Source organism: Osmia bicornis, chromosome 8 (assembly GCF_907164935.1).
Source record: "Osmia bicornis bicornis chromosome 8, iOsmBic2.1, whole genome shotgun sequence".
Classification (NCBI taxonomy): domain Eukaryota; kingdom Metazoa; phylum Arthropoda; class Insecta; order Hymenoptera; family Megachilidae; genus Osmia; species Osmia bicornis.
The window spans coordinates 10,213,750-10,232,193 of NC_060223.1; the positions used below are offsets into that span (position 1 = coordinate 10,213,750).

The 18,444-nt window shown below is 35.2% G+C and overlaps 1 protein-coding gene and 1 long non-coding RNA gene across 8 annotated transcripts in view; one reads left to right on the forward strand and one right to left on the reverse strand.

Annotated features, from left to right (window-relative positions):
* The first annotated feature begins 1,261 nt into the window (after nucleotides 1–1,261).
* On the forward strand, nucleotides 1,262–6,654 carry LOC114877654. The gene is made up of 2 exons (XR_006829586.1): nucleotides 1,262–1,916; nucleotides 1,999–6,654. It is a non-coding gene; the product is annotated as an uncharacterized LOC114877654 (long non-coding RNA).
* Nucleotides 3,228–18,444, reverse strand: part of LOC114877635 (myocyte-specific enhancer factor 2) — a 38,692-nt gene continuing 23,475 nt past the window's right edge. For 5 of the 7 annotated variants that reach the window (XM_029190465.2, XM_029190469.2, XM_029190470.2 and 2 more), the window contains 7 exons: nucleotides 16,646–16,762; nucleotides 15,817–16,020; nucleotides 13,315–13,473; nucleotides 12,358–12,487; nucleotides 12,017–12,273; nucleotides 11,636–11,820; nucleotides 3,228–11,405 (listed from right to left, as the gene is read on the reverse strand). In XM_029190465.2, coding sequence (XP_029046298.1) covers nucleotides 10,952–11,405; nucleotides 11,636–11,820; nucleotides 12,017–12,273; nucleotides 12,358–12,487; nucleotides 13,315–13,473; nucleotides 15,817–16,020; nucleotides 16,646–16,699 — 1,443 coding nt within the window. In that variant the 5' untranslated portion in view covers nucleotides 16,700–16,762 and the 3' untranslated portion in view covers nucleotides 3,228–10,951. The remainder of the gene's footprint in view (nucleotides 11,406–11,635; nucleotides 11,821–12,016; nucleotides 12,274–12,357; nucleotides 12,488–13,314; nucleotides 13,474–15,816; nucleotides 16,021–16,645; nucleotides 16,763–18,444) is intronic. The other 2 variants (XM_029190474.2, XM_029190472.2) reach the window with 2 other exon arrangements.

Below are 18,444 nucleotides of genomic sequence, written 5' to 3' on the forward strand. Positions count from 1 at the left end.
GCTGCATTCTTTACATCCCTGCAGTGACTACAATCTCTGCATTCCTTACATCCCTGTATCCCTTACATTCCTTACATCCTTGCATCCCTTACATCTCTGCATTCCTTACAACCCTGCATCCCTTACATCCCTACATCCCTTACATCACTGCATCCTTTACATCCTTGCATCCCTTTTGTAAGCATTATATCATAGCGTCCTCTGGGGGCAAAAAAAGGAACTAAATCACGCAGAAATTTTGGCCCTCTTGCGGGAAAAATGTGAACTAAAATCTCGACGTCGAATCAGCGCCATCTGGTTTCAAAAAAAGGAACTAAAGTTTGCCGAAATTTTGGCCCTCTAGCGGCAAAAATGTGAACTAAAATCTCGACATCGAATCAGCGCCATCTGGTTTCAAAAAAAGGAACTAAAGTTTGCCGAAATTTTGGCCCTCTAGCGGCAAAAATGTGAACTAAAATCTCGACGTCGAATCAGCGCCATCTGGTTTCAAAAAAAGGAACTAAAGTTTGCCGAAATTTTGGCCCTCTAGCGGCAAAAATGTGAACTAAAATCTCGACGTCGAATCAGCGCCATCTGTCGGCAAAAAAGGGAACTAAATTTTGCAAAAATTTAAATTTAAAATTATTTAATCATGAGACTTTACTTACCTTTACTTACCTTTACTTACCTTTACTTACCTTTACTCGAATCAGTGGCCATAATTATATTATTTATAATATATTTATTATAAGGGTTGAAAGGATGCAAGGGATGCAGGGAGAATTCAGGAGTGTAAGGGATACAGAGGTATAAAGGGTACAGAGATGTAAGGGATGCCGAGGTATAGGGAATGCCGGCATATACGACATGCAGGAATATAGGGAATGTAGTGATATAAGGGATACAGAGATGTTAAGGATGTAGACATATAAGGGATGCAATGATAAAGGGTTGGGTCTCGTGAGCTTCCACTGATGTCCGATAGAGTGTTCCCGTCTTACTAAAAATCGATCGATAACTTGTCGAGTAGTTTCCGCTGTTTTTGTATAGATGCCGATAGTATGGAATTTAAAAAATTTTAATTTATGGCGGTCTTTTTAAAATACAACTATGTGAATACAATAATGAAAGGGAGTCAAAATTTTGTCTTTTCAGTTGGATATTTTCGCAGCATAAAATTTCAACACGAAATCATAATGAGAAGGAAAAAATTGCGGAGAGACGAGGCAGAGTCTAGGACGGCGGACGCAAAATTTTTAAAAAAATATTTCATAAACGACAACAAGATGACAGTTAATCGTTCAGAATATATTTACAAGAGCAGTACAAAGAATAACGCGATATTACACGTACATATTTGTTACGTACACTAACAAGTAATTGGTAAGCAGGTGAACAGTTTAATTGTTAATCGAGGCACGTGACAATAAGGCATTTCTACAGAGGACAAAATACGATCGTATACATGTAAGGTACTTTTGCATCGTTCTTATTGTTTGAAAAAAAAAAAAAATACTTTTTAAAGTTTCATTTATTAGCGAACCAAAGACTGATACTTGATTTATATTTCAAGTAGAATAACACCGAAATAGTCGATATGTAATAAACATGAAGTTTAGTCGTAGAGACGTGAAACTTAATACAAACGACGTGGAACTATCTAACTGGCAGCTCCTCGGCTGATCTTACATGTTTACAATCGTATAAATTTACATTAGTGGACGTCACAATGAAAGTTGTGTTAGTACGTCGGTGCAAAAAATGCGTATCAGTGTTATCATCGCTTCTCAGCGTGTCTCGTTACACCGATTATACAAATAGTATACCACATTGTTCGTAAAGAGTGTGTGTGCACGGATACATGGTAATCAGATTATCGCTAAATCAAGTACGAGATCGAAGAAGTCGAGATGAATGATCGAGCAACAAGAAGACAGGTACAAATTGTACAACACGTCGTGCGATGTTGTATTTTATACAGGAAAACTGTGTAATTTTTTTTCTCTGTCAATAAAATAGAGATAGAAAGAGAGACGTAACTGTAACGATTGATACAGGAAGAGCGTCAAAAATGATCCATGAGTACTTTGAAAAAAGAAAAAAAAATGAAATATAATTAAAGTTAGTATCGAAGAGAGAAAGCATGTAATATGGAACATGTTAAAGGTTTCTTTTACACGTTTGGAGACACTGAACAACGAAGATGCACATTGTTAATGGGGAAGAAACGTTCACAATTATGAAACGATGAATGAAACATTGTTGGATTAGAGAAAAGAATTTACAGTAGTCACAGACATATCACGATGTTAGTTAAATTACCACTGATTTGAACGTGTGCGAGTTTCACTTACGATCATTTAATGGAATCGTAAAAATGGATTCTGATCAAATTCTTAATGTAACATACTTATTGTTTGTAGTAGATTCGCACACGTTCGCAGACACAAACGCACAGTTCATACAACGATACATACGTACTTGTTCTACTCGTATAATTATATTAAATTGTAACATATGAGCTGTTTATTTCTTTTTGGATCGGTATCGAAACAAGTAAATCACACAACTGCTACGGAATAAGAAAATCGAAATTTTACAATGTGTTCTAACTTTATTATAAGATAGAAAATGAATTTCTTCTATTTTAAAGATGGACCACGTTACATATGTTACAATTCAATGGTCTTTTTTTGTCTTTTTCTTTTTAATAAAAACAGTGGGACAGATAATTCTGTAAGTATAGTCATGGGAAACGTAGTATATTTGTAAATTGGACCAAAGAGCTTTGTATAAAATACTTCAACACTTTTAAACATTTATATAATAACGATAACAATGAAAATTAAATCACAGTTGAAATATTTCATACCGAGCTCCGAGTTCTAGTTTCTTTTCCTATATATTTCTATCATATTGTTCGCTAGTGGCTTTACAATTATACTGTAATGTTTCCACTAACTATACATTGTGTACTTTTATGTACATATATGACCCAACGACTTCTTTTTTTTGGTCGCACACATACCTCTCGACATCATATCCGGTACCAAAGGAACTCGAATTCATTTTATATGTATATCTTTTTCAGGGTAACAACGAACCGTTAGAAAAATACTTCCATTTCTACTACTCAGTTTGAACAAGCCTGATGCTTGTGCGAGCTGGCAAATTAGTACAACAAACAATTTATTACAAAACAAGGAAAATGGATATTTAATGGAGAACGTTTAAAATACTGCGAAATATAAAAACCAAGTAAAATGTATTCTATGGGAAACATCATATCATTATGCACTTGATACACTGAAATATAGCACAATGTGTGTTTACAATGTTCCTCGGGGGCGCGCCTATGTATATGCACGTAATTATGTGTTTCTGCATATTGTTCGTGTACGTGTGTGATTGAGTTTGTGATGTACACAAGTGACCGTACGAAATAATTTTTTTTCGATTATCATCGCTTGAATTTCAATAATAATCATCATCATACTGACCGAGCAATAGGCGATACGACGGGTATGATCGTTCATGATCGATAATAATAATAATAATATTAATAATACAAATAATAGTAGTAATAATAGTAGTAGTAACGGTAGTAGAGTAATAATAATAGTAGTGGTAATGGTTGTGTGGTAATAACGGTAAGAGTAATAATAGCGAGACAACGATGATAATGATGATAATCACGATAGATTGTTATTGTTATTATTATTATTATTATTATTATAACGTATTGACAATAATATAACATGTAACAACGACCGGATATGTCGAGCACCAAAGAAATACGCGTTAAATGTTATCACGTTTAAATCGGGCAATGGCGAGTACTTTTAATAATGATTTTATACACATCACAGAAATATTAATATACTGTATAATTTCAACGAAAAGAAAAAGTTCAAAATCCCTGAAGAGATTTGGAAGGATCAAAGACTAAAAAATTTGATACAGTAAGGTAGCAGAAAGAAAAGTAACTAAAAATTAATTTTAAGTAGCATTAATATTGCACTAGTATTCATCCTTGAATCGAGATCAAAATGAAAGAAGCGACTCGTAGGTGCCCGATTTTCACGCGACAAATATGCCGATACCATTCTACATACTCGGCCATATTTTTAATCTATTTTCTGTCGTTTTAGGTGTACATTCTTCAACGAAGAAACAAAATCAGAGAAAAGATTCATCTCGCGGTTCTGTACAACGATCTTGACGATCAATACCGATTACGAGCCTGTAAACCAAGAGTTTTCGGATAATCTGGGAAGCAGAAAACAGCAAACAGGAGAGAAATAAAAAGAAAGAGAAAGAAGAAAGAAACGGAGGCAACTTGAACGTAAAATAATAAAAATCGGTTCGTCTCTCTTGAGGATCGGTGAAATTCACGATAATGGCACTATACAAATTACGAAAAAATCTTATTATTCTCTCCGCTTATCAGCACGGATCGATTAGTCTACTTAAACGCACAACTATAATATACGCCATAATAGTTTAATATCTATAGCACGTTACGCGGTTAAACTTCGGTATTACATACAGTACGTGTGTCTGTGTTTGTCTGTATTTGTGTGTTGTCTATTTAAAAACCTTTATACACCATTTTTTTCCTTTACTCTTTTTTTTCTCTTAATTCTTTTTTTCCTCCCTTTCATTGTACCCCGCTCGACGTTCGATGGGTCGCTCTTTAACAGTACAACGTAAACGATCTTTTCTTATAATTGTACATATACAAAGCGGGGCATTAACTTTGTGCATAGAAAATGTTTCTGCTATTTCTAACAATATGGAAGAATATTATTTATAAAATAATTTACTGTTAGAAAAATATTGAATAGGAGATATAAGTAATTTAACAATTACAATATTTATGACTTATTAAGGCTAAGAAAATAGTAATATAATATCCTTGAAATCTCCATTTACAGAAGAAACTATTATTAACACATTACAATCTTCACACACCATACAATTTCATCAAATAATATTCTTTCATATCTTGAAAAAAGAATAGGAGAAACTATTTTCGATGTACAATCCTCTGTACATATTACATGTATCGTACAAATAACAGTATCGTTATGCCTATAATATTTAGAAAGTATATTAATAACCATACAAGTAGTCCCGTGCGTTTTCAAGCTTCGATCGATCATGTGAAAAAGAATCTCTTCGTGCGAGGTTCATCCTATATATTTATATACCATATACATACATATATATATATATATATATACGTAATTTTTTTCTTATTTCATTCATTCTTTTACCCTATTTTATTTACAGAACGAATCAACATCGAATGACGGTCAAACCAGCCAGAAAACGTACGGACCGATGGTTCACGATAAAATAGTGGTGTGTATTTTGGATCACCTTTAAAAACGTGATGCTACGTGGCTTTACAGATATGTTCAGTATTTAAAACTTACTCTTATATACGCGCATGTATCTGTTTGTGTATGTGTATATACATATAATTATGTACGTTCATGTACTTCGCGGTGAAAACAGTTGTGGCTAGTATGTTCGCTTAAATTTTCTGAATTTTCCTTTATATACAGTAATGCTCCGTTAGTGTTCCAGCGATTGCTCACACTGCAGTATTAATATTAATAATATTAATTCAGTGTGAAGTAGAAAATTTAAAATTTCAATGACTTTTATCTCGGTGGGCCGTTAACACTTGCTTCATCGTTAATGAGATGTATAGACTCCACAAAATTTGCGACCACTCACCGAGCATTACTGTATTGTTTTTTATTTTATTTTTTTTTTGTTACAGTTTTACGACCTGTGTGCGAGAGTTAACCGATACTTGTGCATCTTTGCGACCCTGATTCACCGTTCACACCATTGACTCACAGGGGTCTTCGCCTCTCGAGTTACAACGTCGTCGAATTCGGACGCTCGATTCGATTTTTCGTGACTCAATTGCACGAGTTTAACAACGAGGACAAATAGAGAGAAATTCTTAAGTTTTCCGATAAGTTCGTTCGCTAATTTAACGTGGCGAACGATCGTAACACTTTATCATCGGGACGGTTCGTTTTCTATGTAAATTGATGGTGATCGTGAACGAATAGGAGTTTTGAGACTGAAAATTTCTAACGTTTCACCATCATAGCGAACGAATTCCTATATTAAAAACGTTCTCCAACAAAGTGTTTCTACAGTAAACGGTGAAACTCTATGTTCTTACTAAGAATCGAATAGGAAGAGCCCCGTTTCAAAATTGTACTCTTTCAATTCAGATCGTTTCAAAGTTTTCAAATGGAAAAATGTCGCTTTAAAATACCTTGATTCCCGACAGTAGAGTTCGCAACGCGATTCGTCTCGAAGGCACAAAAGGTTAATCAATCGATTCGTTAAACTAAATTTTTTTTTTCTTTCTATATTTACAACTGTCTCTCTACGCTCTCTTCTATTCTACAACATCGAAGCGTCAAAGTTGTTCCGAGTATCTCGTGAATTATTAATCTTATTTCGAATATTCTGATACGCCCGAGTGTATAAAAGATTATTTTTAAAATGATTAATATCTTTTTAAGATCGCGCGGTATACGAATATTCGAAATCGAAACTACACACGCAAATTCTTCGAGATCGTCGAAGAATCGAAAAGAAGGTGGAAGAGGAGATAAGGGAGGGATGGAAAAATCGAAACGAGCATCCGTTTAAGTTCGTACACTCGTGTGCATAGATGATTTTCGCCGATTAAGGGTAGAGCGATGGAAGGCGTTCCCCACCTCTCGTCTGACTGATTCGGGTTCGCTTTCGGCACAGTTCGGCTCGCGTCGGCTGTTTAGCCACTCCCATTACACTTCCCTTCGCCGAGAAAAGGCTACTATTCACACGACTGTACGCGCCCAATAAAAATGTTCACTTAACGATCATGTCCAACAAACTTTGCTCCCGTACAAAAGCTCTACCTGGTTTTCTACGTTTATTCTCGTGGTCTAATTTAAATTGCATACGACAACATGTTCTAAATGATGGTCCATTTCGTTCACAGCGGTTCCAACAACTTCAATAGTCTCTGAGTTTTCAACTACTGTATATAATATATATATATATATATATATATAATCGACGTCACTTTACGTGTATATATATATCTCAATATTTCTTTTCGTTTGTGTATCTCAGGCGAGCACAACCGTACACCTCGATATTGTTAGAGAATAAAAGGAAACCTTTCTTTTTTTATCATCTTCATTTAGTTTATACAACTGAAACGAGTTCCGAGGATCCTCAATTTCCAATAGAGTGAACTCAATGACGGGGCGTTTTATGAGTCTTCCTTCAACCATACTTCTCTATGGTAGATCAAGAAATATATATATATGTGTATATAACAGTTAATAAATAAGTAAATAATCTCTGATTAACATTAATCACACTGGTAACAAGTTATAAATTGTAAATTGTTAAACATTTAACAAGAGCTTTTAGAGGACTGAAGATATACGCTCCAATTTGTTCTCTTCTTCGCACAGGTTTCGGTTGTGCCCGCCAAGAGGGAGAGATAGAGAGATGCGATGAGATGAAAAAGGGATACACGTACGAATTTGTCGCCTGTGTACTTGTGTGTACATATGTGTAACTTACGCATATTTCGTCATATTAAAAATATACATTAAAATGTACGCACAATTTATCGTTAACGTACACCATTTAACAAGTTCCCTACCTTTAGAGGTACCACTACGTATCATTAATTTTTTTTTTCTCGTGTGTATCCTTACAATAAAATAGATCGGTAAGCAAATGTAATCCTTGCCCTGTGCTTTACGCATCGCGACGTTCACCTTTGTAACAAGATCAAAAGGTGGATCGGTGGATCGACTAATAACAACTTCTCTCAAGCAGATTAATGGAGAAAATAAATTCTAATTACAGTTTTACGAAAGAATAGTATGCAATACACGACTTATAACACTGTATAAATGAATTTTGTGCTTCATGCAAAGAAGAACTGATTCTACATATATACACTATTGAATCGTAAGTTTCAGAAATGAAACAAAGACAAAGAGAGATAATTTTAATTTATATATAAAATGATGTATTTATACGTTTTATGAGTAAATTTCAAACTTAGGATCAATAATGTACTCGCTGGTTATACAGGATCGCTTGTGCCTGAAATAGCCATAAAAATCATTTAAGATTTTCAATAGAAATTTTCTTATTTATTACAAAAATCAGTAATGTAAAACTTTGTGCAAAATGTTCTTATCATACGAACAAACGAAGCACAAAATAATGAATTCGAAATGCTGCTGCCAAGAAATGGTTGTACAGTATCAGGTAATTGATAATATAATTAACAAGTAATTATATTATTCGATGATCCACCTGTTACGATTTAAGATCTAGAACCAATGCAAAGTATCGCAGATTATCTTTCAAGGATTTAATTCAGGCATGTACACTTAAGTTCAGAGAGATATATATATATATAATATATATATATATATAATATCAGTTCAAATACAATAAATTTTGCATCAATAGGAAAATGTTTAATAACTAGTGGAGACATATATATATATACATTATACTTTTTTTTTTAATACATTAAATCTTACTTTTTTTCTTTATGAAAAATAACAATTTCTTTATACTTTTTTTTCTTTGATAAAAAAGTGTGTTGGCTAAGAGATTGCACTTTGTGATCATCTTAAAAATTTGTGATTAATCATTAGTGACTATACATTGTATCTTATGTTTCGCACACCGATTGTTCGTACAGTCATCAGATACGTTTCTAATATACGTTAGTAAAGAAACAAATTAATATCGAAGATTATATGACTCTTTTTCTTGTTTAACGTACGCATATATAATCTTCGGTTACAATATAATATAGACTGACTTCCCAGGTTGCCGATTCATCGAGAGAACGTTTTAAAACAGAGTTCACAATTCCTCTAATTGTAATATAGGTACAACAAACTTTATACTGTCCCACCCTGTACTACTCTACCATCACTTTATCTCTTGCTTCTTAGTTTTTATTTCATTTCTGTATCTTCTCACTGATATACTCTTCTTAACACCAAACTCATCGACGAGTTATCTTGTGCAGACAACATGGGTAAGTCAACCCGAAGGAGGGCCACAAATGGTGCCAGGCACTATTTATTCATATACCGTTTGTGTATTCCATTAATTACGTTAATTAATTACATTAATGTACCAAATACGACTCTTGAGAGCAGTTTCACACCAGGATATATCCTGAGATTGAGTAAAGCATAGGCTGAGACCATCTCAAAGCGGTTTAATTTAGGAAGAAGACAATTCTGTATTTTACAATTGCAACCCTCTCTTGCCAAACGATTATCATTTTCTCTATAGAAATATTTTTACAACGTATGTACTTTAATACATATTCTTTTTTTTTATATATATATATATATTTCATTTTCATTGTGATTCTAATTATCATAGAGAAATTGTGTGCAATGAGAGAATTTAACCTAAACACTGATTTAAATGAACTTGCTGGTTCTCATTTAACATTACTATTTGATGATACATGCTTGCATGAAACACAAGCTCTCGTTGTGTATGATTTAGGCTTTAAGGGTTGCAAAGTTTCTTCCTTCCGTGTTACCTCTTTTTCTTTCTTCATATCAAATGTGCAAAATACTTGTGGAAAATGTATATAACATATGTACGTATGTATACATATGCGAGTTCGTGTGAATATACCTTTTCTTTTTTTTTTTTTTTAATAATCAACGCTATATATAATATGCTTATTTCACATATAATATGCATATATCTCGTCTATTACCTCGTAATAATCAATATATTAATTTCCGATTGTGTTTTCTACAGTAATTATTTTGAGTACAGCAGCCGATTATCATTTATCAGTTTTATTAGCGGACATAGACCGTTAATTAGTTCGCTAAAAAAAGAAAAGAAAAAGAGAAAACCTTACTATTTAAGGACAAATCATTGACACTTAATGAATCGTTAAAACGAAGATTAGACGATCTACGATACGTATATATGTATATATATAATATATTCTTTATAATAAAAGTTAGACACGATCGATTCTGATCGTTTAAAATAAAAGTACGGTTTTCATCAAAGGAAAGAAATGTTGCGATTATAAAAATTGTAAGACAAAATTTATACACTAATCGAATATCATTATTCTCTGACTAGGCATTCAATTAAGAGAGAAATTATGTTTATCGCTCTCGGCATTCGTGTGTAAAACATCAATTAACGGATTATGCCGCGATTTGTCTACCTACCATAACGCACAAAAAAAAAAAAAACAAGTAACAAAGTACAATTATTTTGTAAATCTCTAAACCGTAAAATCATAGACGTTCGCAAGCTCTTAAAAATTCGGTTGTCGATGCACTTATCCCCCAAAATGCCTTGCTTCCGGTTCAATTTAACATCTCTAATATATTGATTCCTTTTCCTTTTTTATGTTCAAAAAGGAATAACCTCGCCCCAGCGACAAGTATCAAAGACACAATATGCCATATCACGAAGAAAATGACAATGAATTTATGACATATATACAAACAACTTCGTATTATATACATGAATATATATGTATCTATATATTTATGTATCCATAACATATATATACGCGCATATATTATATGCGTGTACATATACATATATATATATAATATACGTGTAACGCTTCAACATTATGGCACCGTATTTAATCGTCAAACAAATGTGTTTTTTTTTCTGTGTTGTGGGTGGACTTTAAAATATAAACAAATTTGTGTTTCCGTCCACCAGTCAGGCGGACTGCGAGGATCGTTCTCACATACGCGCCTAAACCCAAACTGGTCAAACGTGTGTGTACATAACAAGTTTTCAACTTCGAGTCCTGGAACTTCTCTCACAAGCACTATACGCCGTTGTACGTAGAGGTATGAAACGATCGAGCGTAACCGTACGATTGACATTAAGTCGCCCAGCCCTCAGTGATCCTGGAACGTTTCATCAACGGCCCGTTTTCATAGTCCGAGTTATTTCCACCGTTCCCACCCGCGTTCGAGTGGCTTGTTCTGATATCTGCGACGGTACCGTTACCTGGTGACGGTAAGTTCGTCGGTGTTATACTACCAGAATGAGATGGCGGTGGATTACTGCTCGGTCTGCTCGACACAAGATTCAACGATTGTGGCCCAGGATGAGGTACATGGTGCGGGGGTGGTCCACCGGTACTGGACGACGGTCCAACGTTCAGAGTTGTGTGATGAAGATTACTGGTATTGCTGGGTCCACTGCTGCTCGAACCACTGTTTCCACCATGAGGATCTCTTGGCGGACTGATCGGTTCACTTTTTATTTTCACTGGTAATGGCGACGTAGCTGGTGGTGGCGTACTACTCGACACAGCTAGATGAGGAAGACCACTGTAATTAGACAATGAAAAATATCATGAAACAGTCGCAAAAACTTTTTGCTCTTTATTAGAAAGTTTCTGAACCACTTTATCTTCTTTCTAAAAACATAAGTATGAGTAAATATGCAATGAGAATGCTTACGTAATTCAAACACGCTACAAATCACTATCCACACAGGGGAAAAAAAACTATAAAACTATAGTTTTCTTCCATAACAATAATTATGAAATATGATTTACCTGATGCTGGACATGGTGGCTGCCGAATACATTGATAAGTCATCAACGTACCTCTGATGAGACCATGCTAAACTCCCAAGATCTGTGGAATAATCCGTTGGTCCAAAGCTAGAATATCCAGCTGGAACTGATGGTGTCTGTAGTGCCACTACTGGTGTATTCAATGTCGATTGCGCATGACCACTCTGTGTATCATAACAGAAAAGAGATCTTTCAACTGTTTGTAATTCTTAATACCTTCAATAACTTTTATCATCGAAACCAGTCAAATACAGATCATTTTTGCAACTTCACTAATTCATTACCATCATCATTTTCAGCTATTCAAACGTAACACTGATTTATGATTGTATTCAAATGAACCGAATACAATGTACTTACATCATAACTAGTGTCTTCAGAAAGAGGTTGCGTAAGGGGTGTTGGAATAACTACTCGAAGATTAGTCCTATGAGGATGAGGCGGTGGTGGTGGAGGCGGAGGTTGTGGCGAATGTCTAGATGGATTATTGCCTTTATTTGCAATGCCCCCTCCGACTCCTAACGCCGGTGAAGGTCCAGGACTAGGTGAACCTCCTAACGGTGATGCTGATGGTGGATAACCATTGCTCATTTCCAACATCCCTCCGGGTGGATATACTGAACAAAAGAAAAATAAATGATCGATACACGGATATATTGCTTTCATTGATTTTGTTCGATGAGAATAGGATATTAACATACCTGAGTCTGTTTCAGAAGACGACGGTCTTGGAGAAATGCTGGTATGCGCCATTTGAGGACTAGATCCAAGTAGAGATTCGCCATAACTATTCACTGGTACGGATACAGGTAGAGTGTAATTAGATTGTCCCTGAAATTGTAGTAAATTAACAATGACATTAATATTGATCACCACAATCTGGTAAGGTCTTCAAGTTAAAATCTTCAATCCCCTTGCCCACTTCTGCGAGGTAATATCATACATACAAAGAAAAACAAAAAAAAAGTGAAAGAAATATAGAATATACGATCAGAGGAACCAAATGAAGAAATAAAAACAGCAATGAGTATAATCAGAACCCTCTGTATGGAATTTTAAAGACAAGTACATTCTCTTCGTTATCTGTTGCTTGCCAAAATAATTATGAATACCGCATTAAACGTTACGAGGTGAGCTAAACGCAATAAGCTAAGCAAATCGGGTGAAAAACAGATTAACATCTCGCAGAGATTCGAGTTGAAAAGTTTCCGATAACTGGCTCACAAACGAACGATCAGAATGTTTAATAAACTTATGAGTTGTATCGCGATAACAAATTAAACAGTGCGAATTAAATCGAACCGCGTCACTGACAAATTGCTTGATAGCGAGCTGTTAAAAGCTAATAAATATAATCACGAGGACTAACGAATTGCTCCCAATCATGTGAAAACTCGGAGGCAGAGGTTCCCAAAGAGAAACATCAATACCAACGGTAAAAATCTATGGACTTTCAGGTACCATAATTCGAAATTTCAATGACGGTTAATGCAAATAACAAAAATACAAAAAAAAAAAAAAATCTGGAATTAAATGCAGCTTCGAGCGTGCAGAACATCCGAATGTAACTTTCTCTCGAACGTCTGATGGAAATTCGACTGTGACCCGTACAAGAGCATCGGGGACGACACCGATCGGTGTGGCTGGATTATACTTACCCGAGTGCCGTTATGCTGGTGCCTCTGCATCATCAGCTGAAACTCCTCGTCGATCTTGGTGTATTTGGCTTCGGTGCGCGGTGTGAGATTGTACTCGATCGCGTCTGGCTCCGGACTTTCTGGAGACATGGCACCCTTATGTTCCTTCTTGTTGAGTGCCTGCAAGTGTCAGCAGACAGGTTCACGTGACCACACCGCCCGAGGGCACTCAACCTTCGCATGCACGTTAATTTAGCGCTAACAGCGGGACTAGCCTCCTCTAATCTCGCCTTTTCGTACGCCAATGGCCATCTCTGTGTACTTAACCATTCGCATCTAGCTGGTCGTGTGTGATCATACGGGACCGTGTCACGCGATAGTGTCCATGGTCGTATACGGATCTGGCTGTCTGTAGCACACACGACCATCACACCACGTGATGCTCCAAGTAATTAGGGGACCGGGTTTCTTTTCTTTGCCATTTTACTTTCGTTTGTCTCGTATGGAGTTTGTACCATCATCATGGAAATAGTTCAACAATTTGGCACATTGGTACCTTGGATAAGTGATTAGGGATTAGGTACACGAGCAATTAATAAACACACGATCCTCTAATTTTTTCGAGCACCACAGAGTACGAAACGTATATATAAAATAGTGTTTGAACATCGTTCAGACTTAGTTTATTCTACATTAGACGACAGTCGTAAAGTTACTTCGCTTCATTCTCTTTCCTTTCTGTTACTCACCGTGGCCAGTTAAATATTGCAACGAGACTCAATTTATTATTTACGATCAATGAACCAACGGCACAATTACTTTCCTCCGATCGATAATAGATACCTTTCTCCAACAACTTTTGTCATCGATACGTCTATGTAACGATAACGCATCTCGACGATGACATTTAATATAAATTATAATGTAAATTTAATCACAAAATAGCGAAAATCAAAAAGAACATGACAGAGGCACCGAGATAGTCAGTTCCTTCTACGTATCTCGTAAATTCATAGTTCTATTTTATGCATCATAAACATGTACCTCCAAACTTCCTTGAAAAAAAAAAGAAAAAAAAAGAATAAAGAGCCGGCAACACGTAATTCGTCCTTTACGAAACAAAAGTTTCCAAAATCCTCGTGATACGGAATATTCCGTCATTGCCACTTGTCTGTTCTCAAAACTTGAACAGCTTATTCGCTAATTCAAAAAACTCGTCATTTTCTGACAAATAAAAAGTAATTAATCATCTAAATTTAATTGTAATCACTGTAATTTTAAATCTTGTTAAACGTATGATTCAGAAACTCGTCTGGTATATTAAAATATTAAATAAATAAAAAAGTGAAGAATCACGGGCTACTGATAATCTTATTATAAAAATGATAGTCCCGAAGATATATGTATATAAAAAAAAATGTTTCGGACTATTACGAGAGAAAGATGAGAAGAAGCTTTGAAAATAATGTTTACACTCGAACTGTAAGAGTCTGAGAAGATAATCATTATAATTACGTTCGCATAATAATATTTGCCTTCGAATAATCACTTTTCAAGATCGAAATAAACGCAACTATCGTTCGCTAGTTTCTTCTTTGCCAATTTGTCCTTTTTTATTTTAAACTGAACGACTTAAACACATCGTGTGTAACCACTGCTTCTTCTTTTTCTTCCTCTTCTCCTTACGAAGGAGATGTGTATTCACCTTAATCGGCCTTGGAAATGCAGAGACACGTTTAAACGTACTCTAACATATTATTTAAATGAACGTAAAACGAACGAGTTTTTTATTTTTTATTCAGGAGAAACATCTGAATTTAAGACACGTCCGTATGGTTCGCGGAGAAAAAGAAAAAAACTCTTCGATATCTAAAACGAAGAATCATGTACTCGAGGACAATGGGATGGAAAACTTTGTGGATTGAGAGAGAAAAAAAAATGATTTTTCAATGTGTCAATATCAGAAAAACAACACTATAGAAAATTAGCGATGATTCTCACACGAAATTGTAATAATATGTAAATTTCAAGTTATGAATTAAAATTATTCTACGAGTAATTAACGATGCGTAAACCACGAATGTTTATGCAAATATATGTTTTTATAAAATATTTATCCTCTCCAAGTGATACAAAACATTATCCTCATTCACATATTTTGCATATCTTACACGCTTTCAACAATTTATTCCTCATAGTTTCCATATTTTTTACACTTTCTACCATATTATAAATGCATAAGAATTCAGAATTTACCCATCATTGATTAGGTGTAGAATAATTTTCATTAAAATTTCCATACCGTTGCATGCTCTTTATTTTCAAGAATTTCAAGAGTCTGAAGACCTCAAGACATTCGAGATTTTTTAGGATTCGAATACAATTGAAAGCGATTCCAAATTTTCTCCATATCTAAAACGATTATTTACCCCATGCTATCTTCTATTTTTCTCTCTCGCACTATGAAGGGATGGAAAAGTTTTGTTGGAATGTTGAAAATTACTTGTGGAGAAATCGGCTCACCTCGATGATATTCTTGTTGGTGAGGGACTCATGGGGTTCGTTGTACTCGGTGTACTTGAGAAGAACCTTGTCCATGTCGGTGCTGGCATACTGATACAACTTGTTACTCGAACTGAAGATAATCAGGGCGATCTCGCAGTCGCACAGTACCGACAGTTCGTACGCCTTCTTCATCACCCCGAACTTCCTTTTGTTGAAGGTCACCTGTTTCGAGAAACCAAATTCGAAATCATTCACACGGACCGAAAAGAACTCGTTAATCACCGGCGATCAGATCTGATACGAAGATAATGCTTATCAATGAAAAAGAGATTTTTCGCGAGTGTTTATTTTGATAACGATATCAAACAATTAACCTGTTCGCTATCCATTATACAGTTATGCAGTGTTTGTCTGGCAAAAATGATCGGTGAAACATGTTCTTGTTATTACTTATTGTATTGATCAAATTGATGTGTAAATACTTTAGTGTAAGTATTCGATGATATTCGCGATACCGATCGCGTATTTCGAACACTTTATCGGTGTGTGTGTGTGTGATGTAATATACATTCGATGGTAGTTGACCTTTTATTTTGATTTCTTTGATAATTAAACACGCACGCAGTGTAATGCTGAGTAAATATTATATAATGGATACGATCACTCTACATTAATGTGAATCATTGCTACAGTATGATCTACTTTTTGATTAGCCTTTAATACGTTGATTGTTCATCGCAGTTCTTTTTTCTTGAATTCGAAACATCGCGTTGGTCGCCGGCGACCATCATGGTAATGTCACTGATATTTTCAATGATCATTTTTCCGTTTAATCGTAAAGGAATACCTGACGATTCCGTTCGTCCGTGATGCGCGAAATTTGAATCTTCTTCCGACCCATTTTTGTACGGCGTTGTGGAGATGGGACAGCTCTTCGGAACCACTGGATAGAATATTAAAAACACTGTAACAAAAAGGACAAACGGTATTGTTATTTGTGCGTATTTGAATTTTAAATAGAGAAATGAAAGCCCTTAATTTTTCTAGATGAACGTTTAAAAAAAATGTGAGAAAAATGTAATCATTGGAAAGAGGATGTAAACGAAGCCTCCCAGTGTCCGCTTCGTTGAATTTCAGCTTGAAATATTGCCGCGCCTTTTGAATCGGCGGCAACTTTCGAACAAAAGGGCGCGATTTCAACCGGCGTGAAAACAAAAAGGACCGGCCCATAGAAAACTAGAGTGCGAGAGGTGGAGTGTGTATCGTCCTACGAGTTCGCGACAGAACTGGACCATGCGTTCAAGCCTAATGCGAAACACACAAAACACGTGTCTCGTTTTCACGTATCGATTAATGTCCAGCGTACAAGTGAAGTATGTACTTCGATAATGCATGAAATTCGATGGAAAATAACGAGTATTCCTCCTTTCCATTCAACCGTTCCATCGTTCTCTGCACTCTTTTAATGTAATTAAAAAAGCATAACGATTCAGCTGTACGCAAATTTTTGTTTTTTTATCTGCTATCAGTTTATCGTTCAATTTTAATCAAATATCGTGGGATCAGAGCGATGATCCACGTGGCACTCAACGCGTTGAAAACTCTATAATACGTTGAATCACATTCAATATTTTCACGAATAAACGTATAAATTCTATTGAAACACAGAATTCCATTGGTTGAATGTATATATTATATAGAGAGGGAACAGTTTAATTCATTTATTGGGGTTAAATTCGAATATCCTTTGTGAATTGGACAATTCAATGAACGATTCTCTTTGTGATTCATCATCACCCTTATTGTTACGTTTACGGTTTAACTAACAATTCTTTCAAACCTTTTTTTTGTATTTAATATTATTAACTATACATTGTTTCTGAAGTTTCCTTATTTATTTAAAATGCGATAAACAAAGCAGAAATTCCGCAAACACCGGTAAAATTGAAGAGGCACAAGGCGTAGGTAAATAATAACGACGTAACTGCAATTAGTACGGCGTAAATGCGTAATAAACGATCGATCGCTTTTCATTTTATCGTCGATAATTAACGTACGTAATAATCGACTTTGTCGCTCGAGTTTTCCTCAAAGTGTACAACAGGGTACATCGAGTTACGTTGCACGACCTATCCCCGTGCCAATTAACCGTTTGAGTGCCGTGAACGATTTCAGAAATACCTTCGATTGTGCTTTTTCTGTTTTATGGCAAAATGTATTAAACAACAAGATCACGGATAATGATCAAGTTGTTTTCGATTTTATATTTTTTTTTTTTTTTTTTTTTGTAAAGAGAATACATTAAATAAAATGAACGTTAAGTTAATTAGTAGTACATCTGTGTAACAAGCTAAAAACTTAGAGGATAACACTCGTAAAAGCATCCTCTAATGTATAAAATAACGTAACGATGATTAGTGCAAGATATGTGGAATAAAGATGGAAAAAAAAGTGTACAAGTAAGCAATATTCAATTCGAGAGCAAAGTTTCCCGAACAAAATGTTTGCAATGGGTTTGCTGTTTAACGCTCTCTCATCTTCAATTTAAATTATACACCCCATTATCATAAAGGACAATTGCTGCGTACGTTACTGGTAATCAACGATTAAGTTGCGGTAACGCAATGTCAGCGACAGATGAGCAGA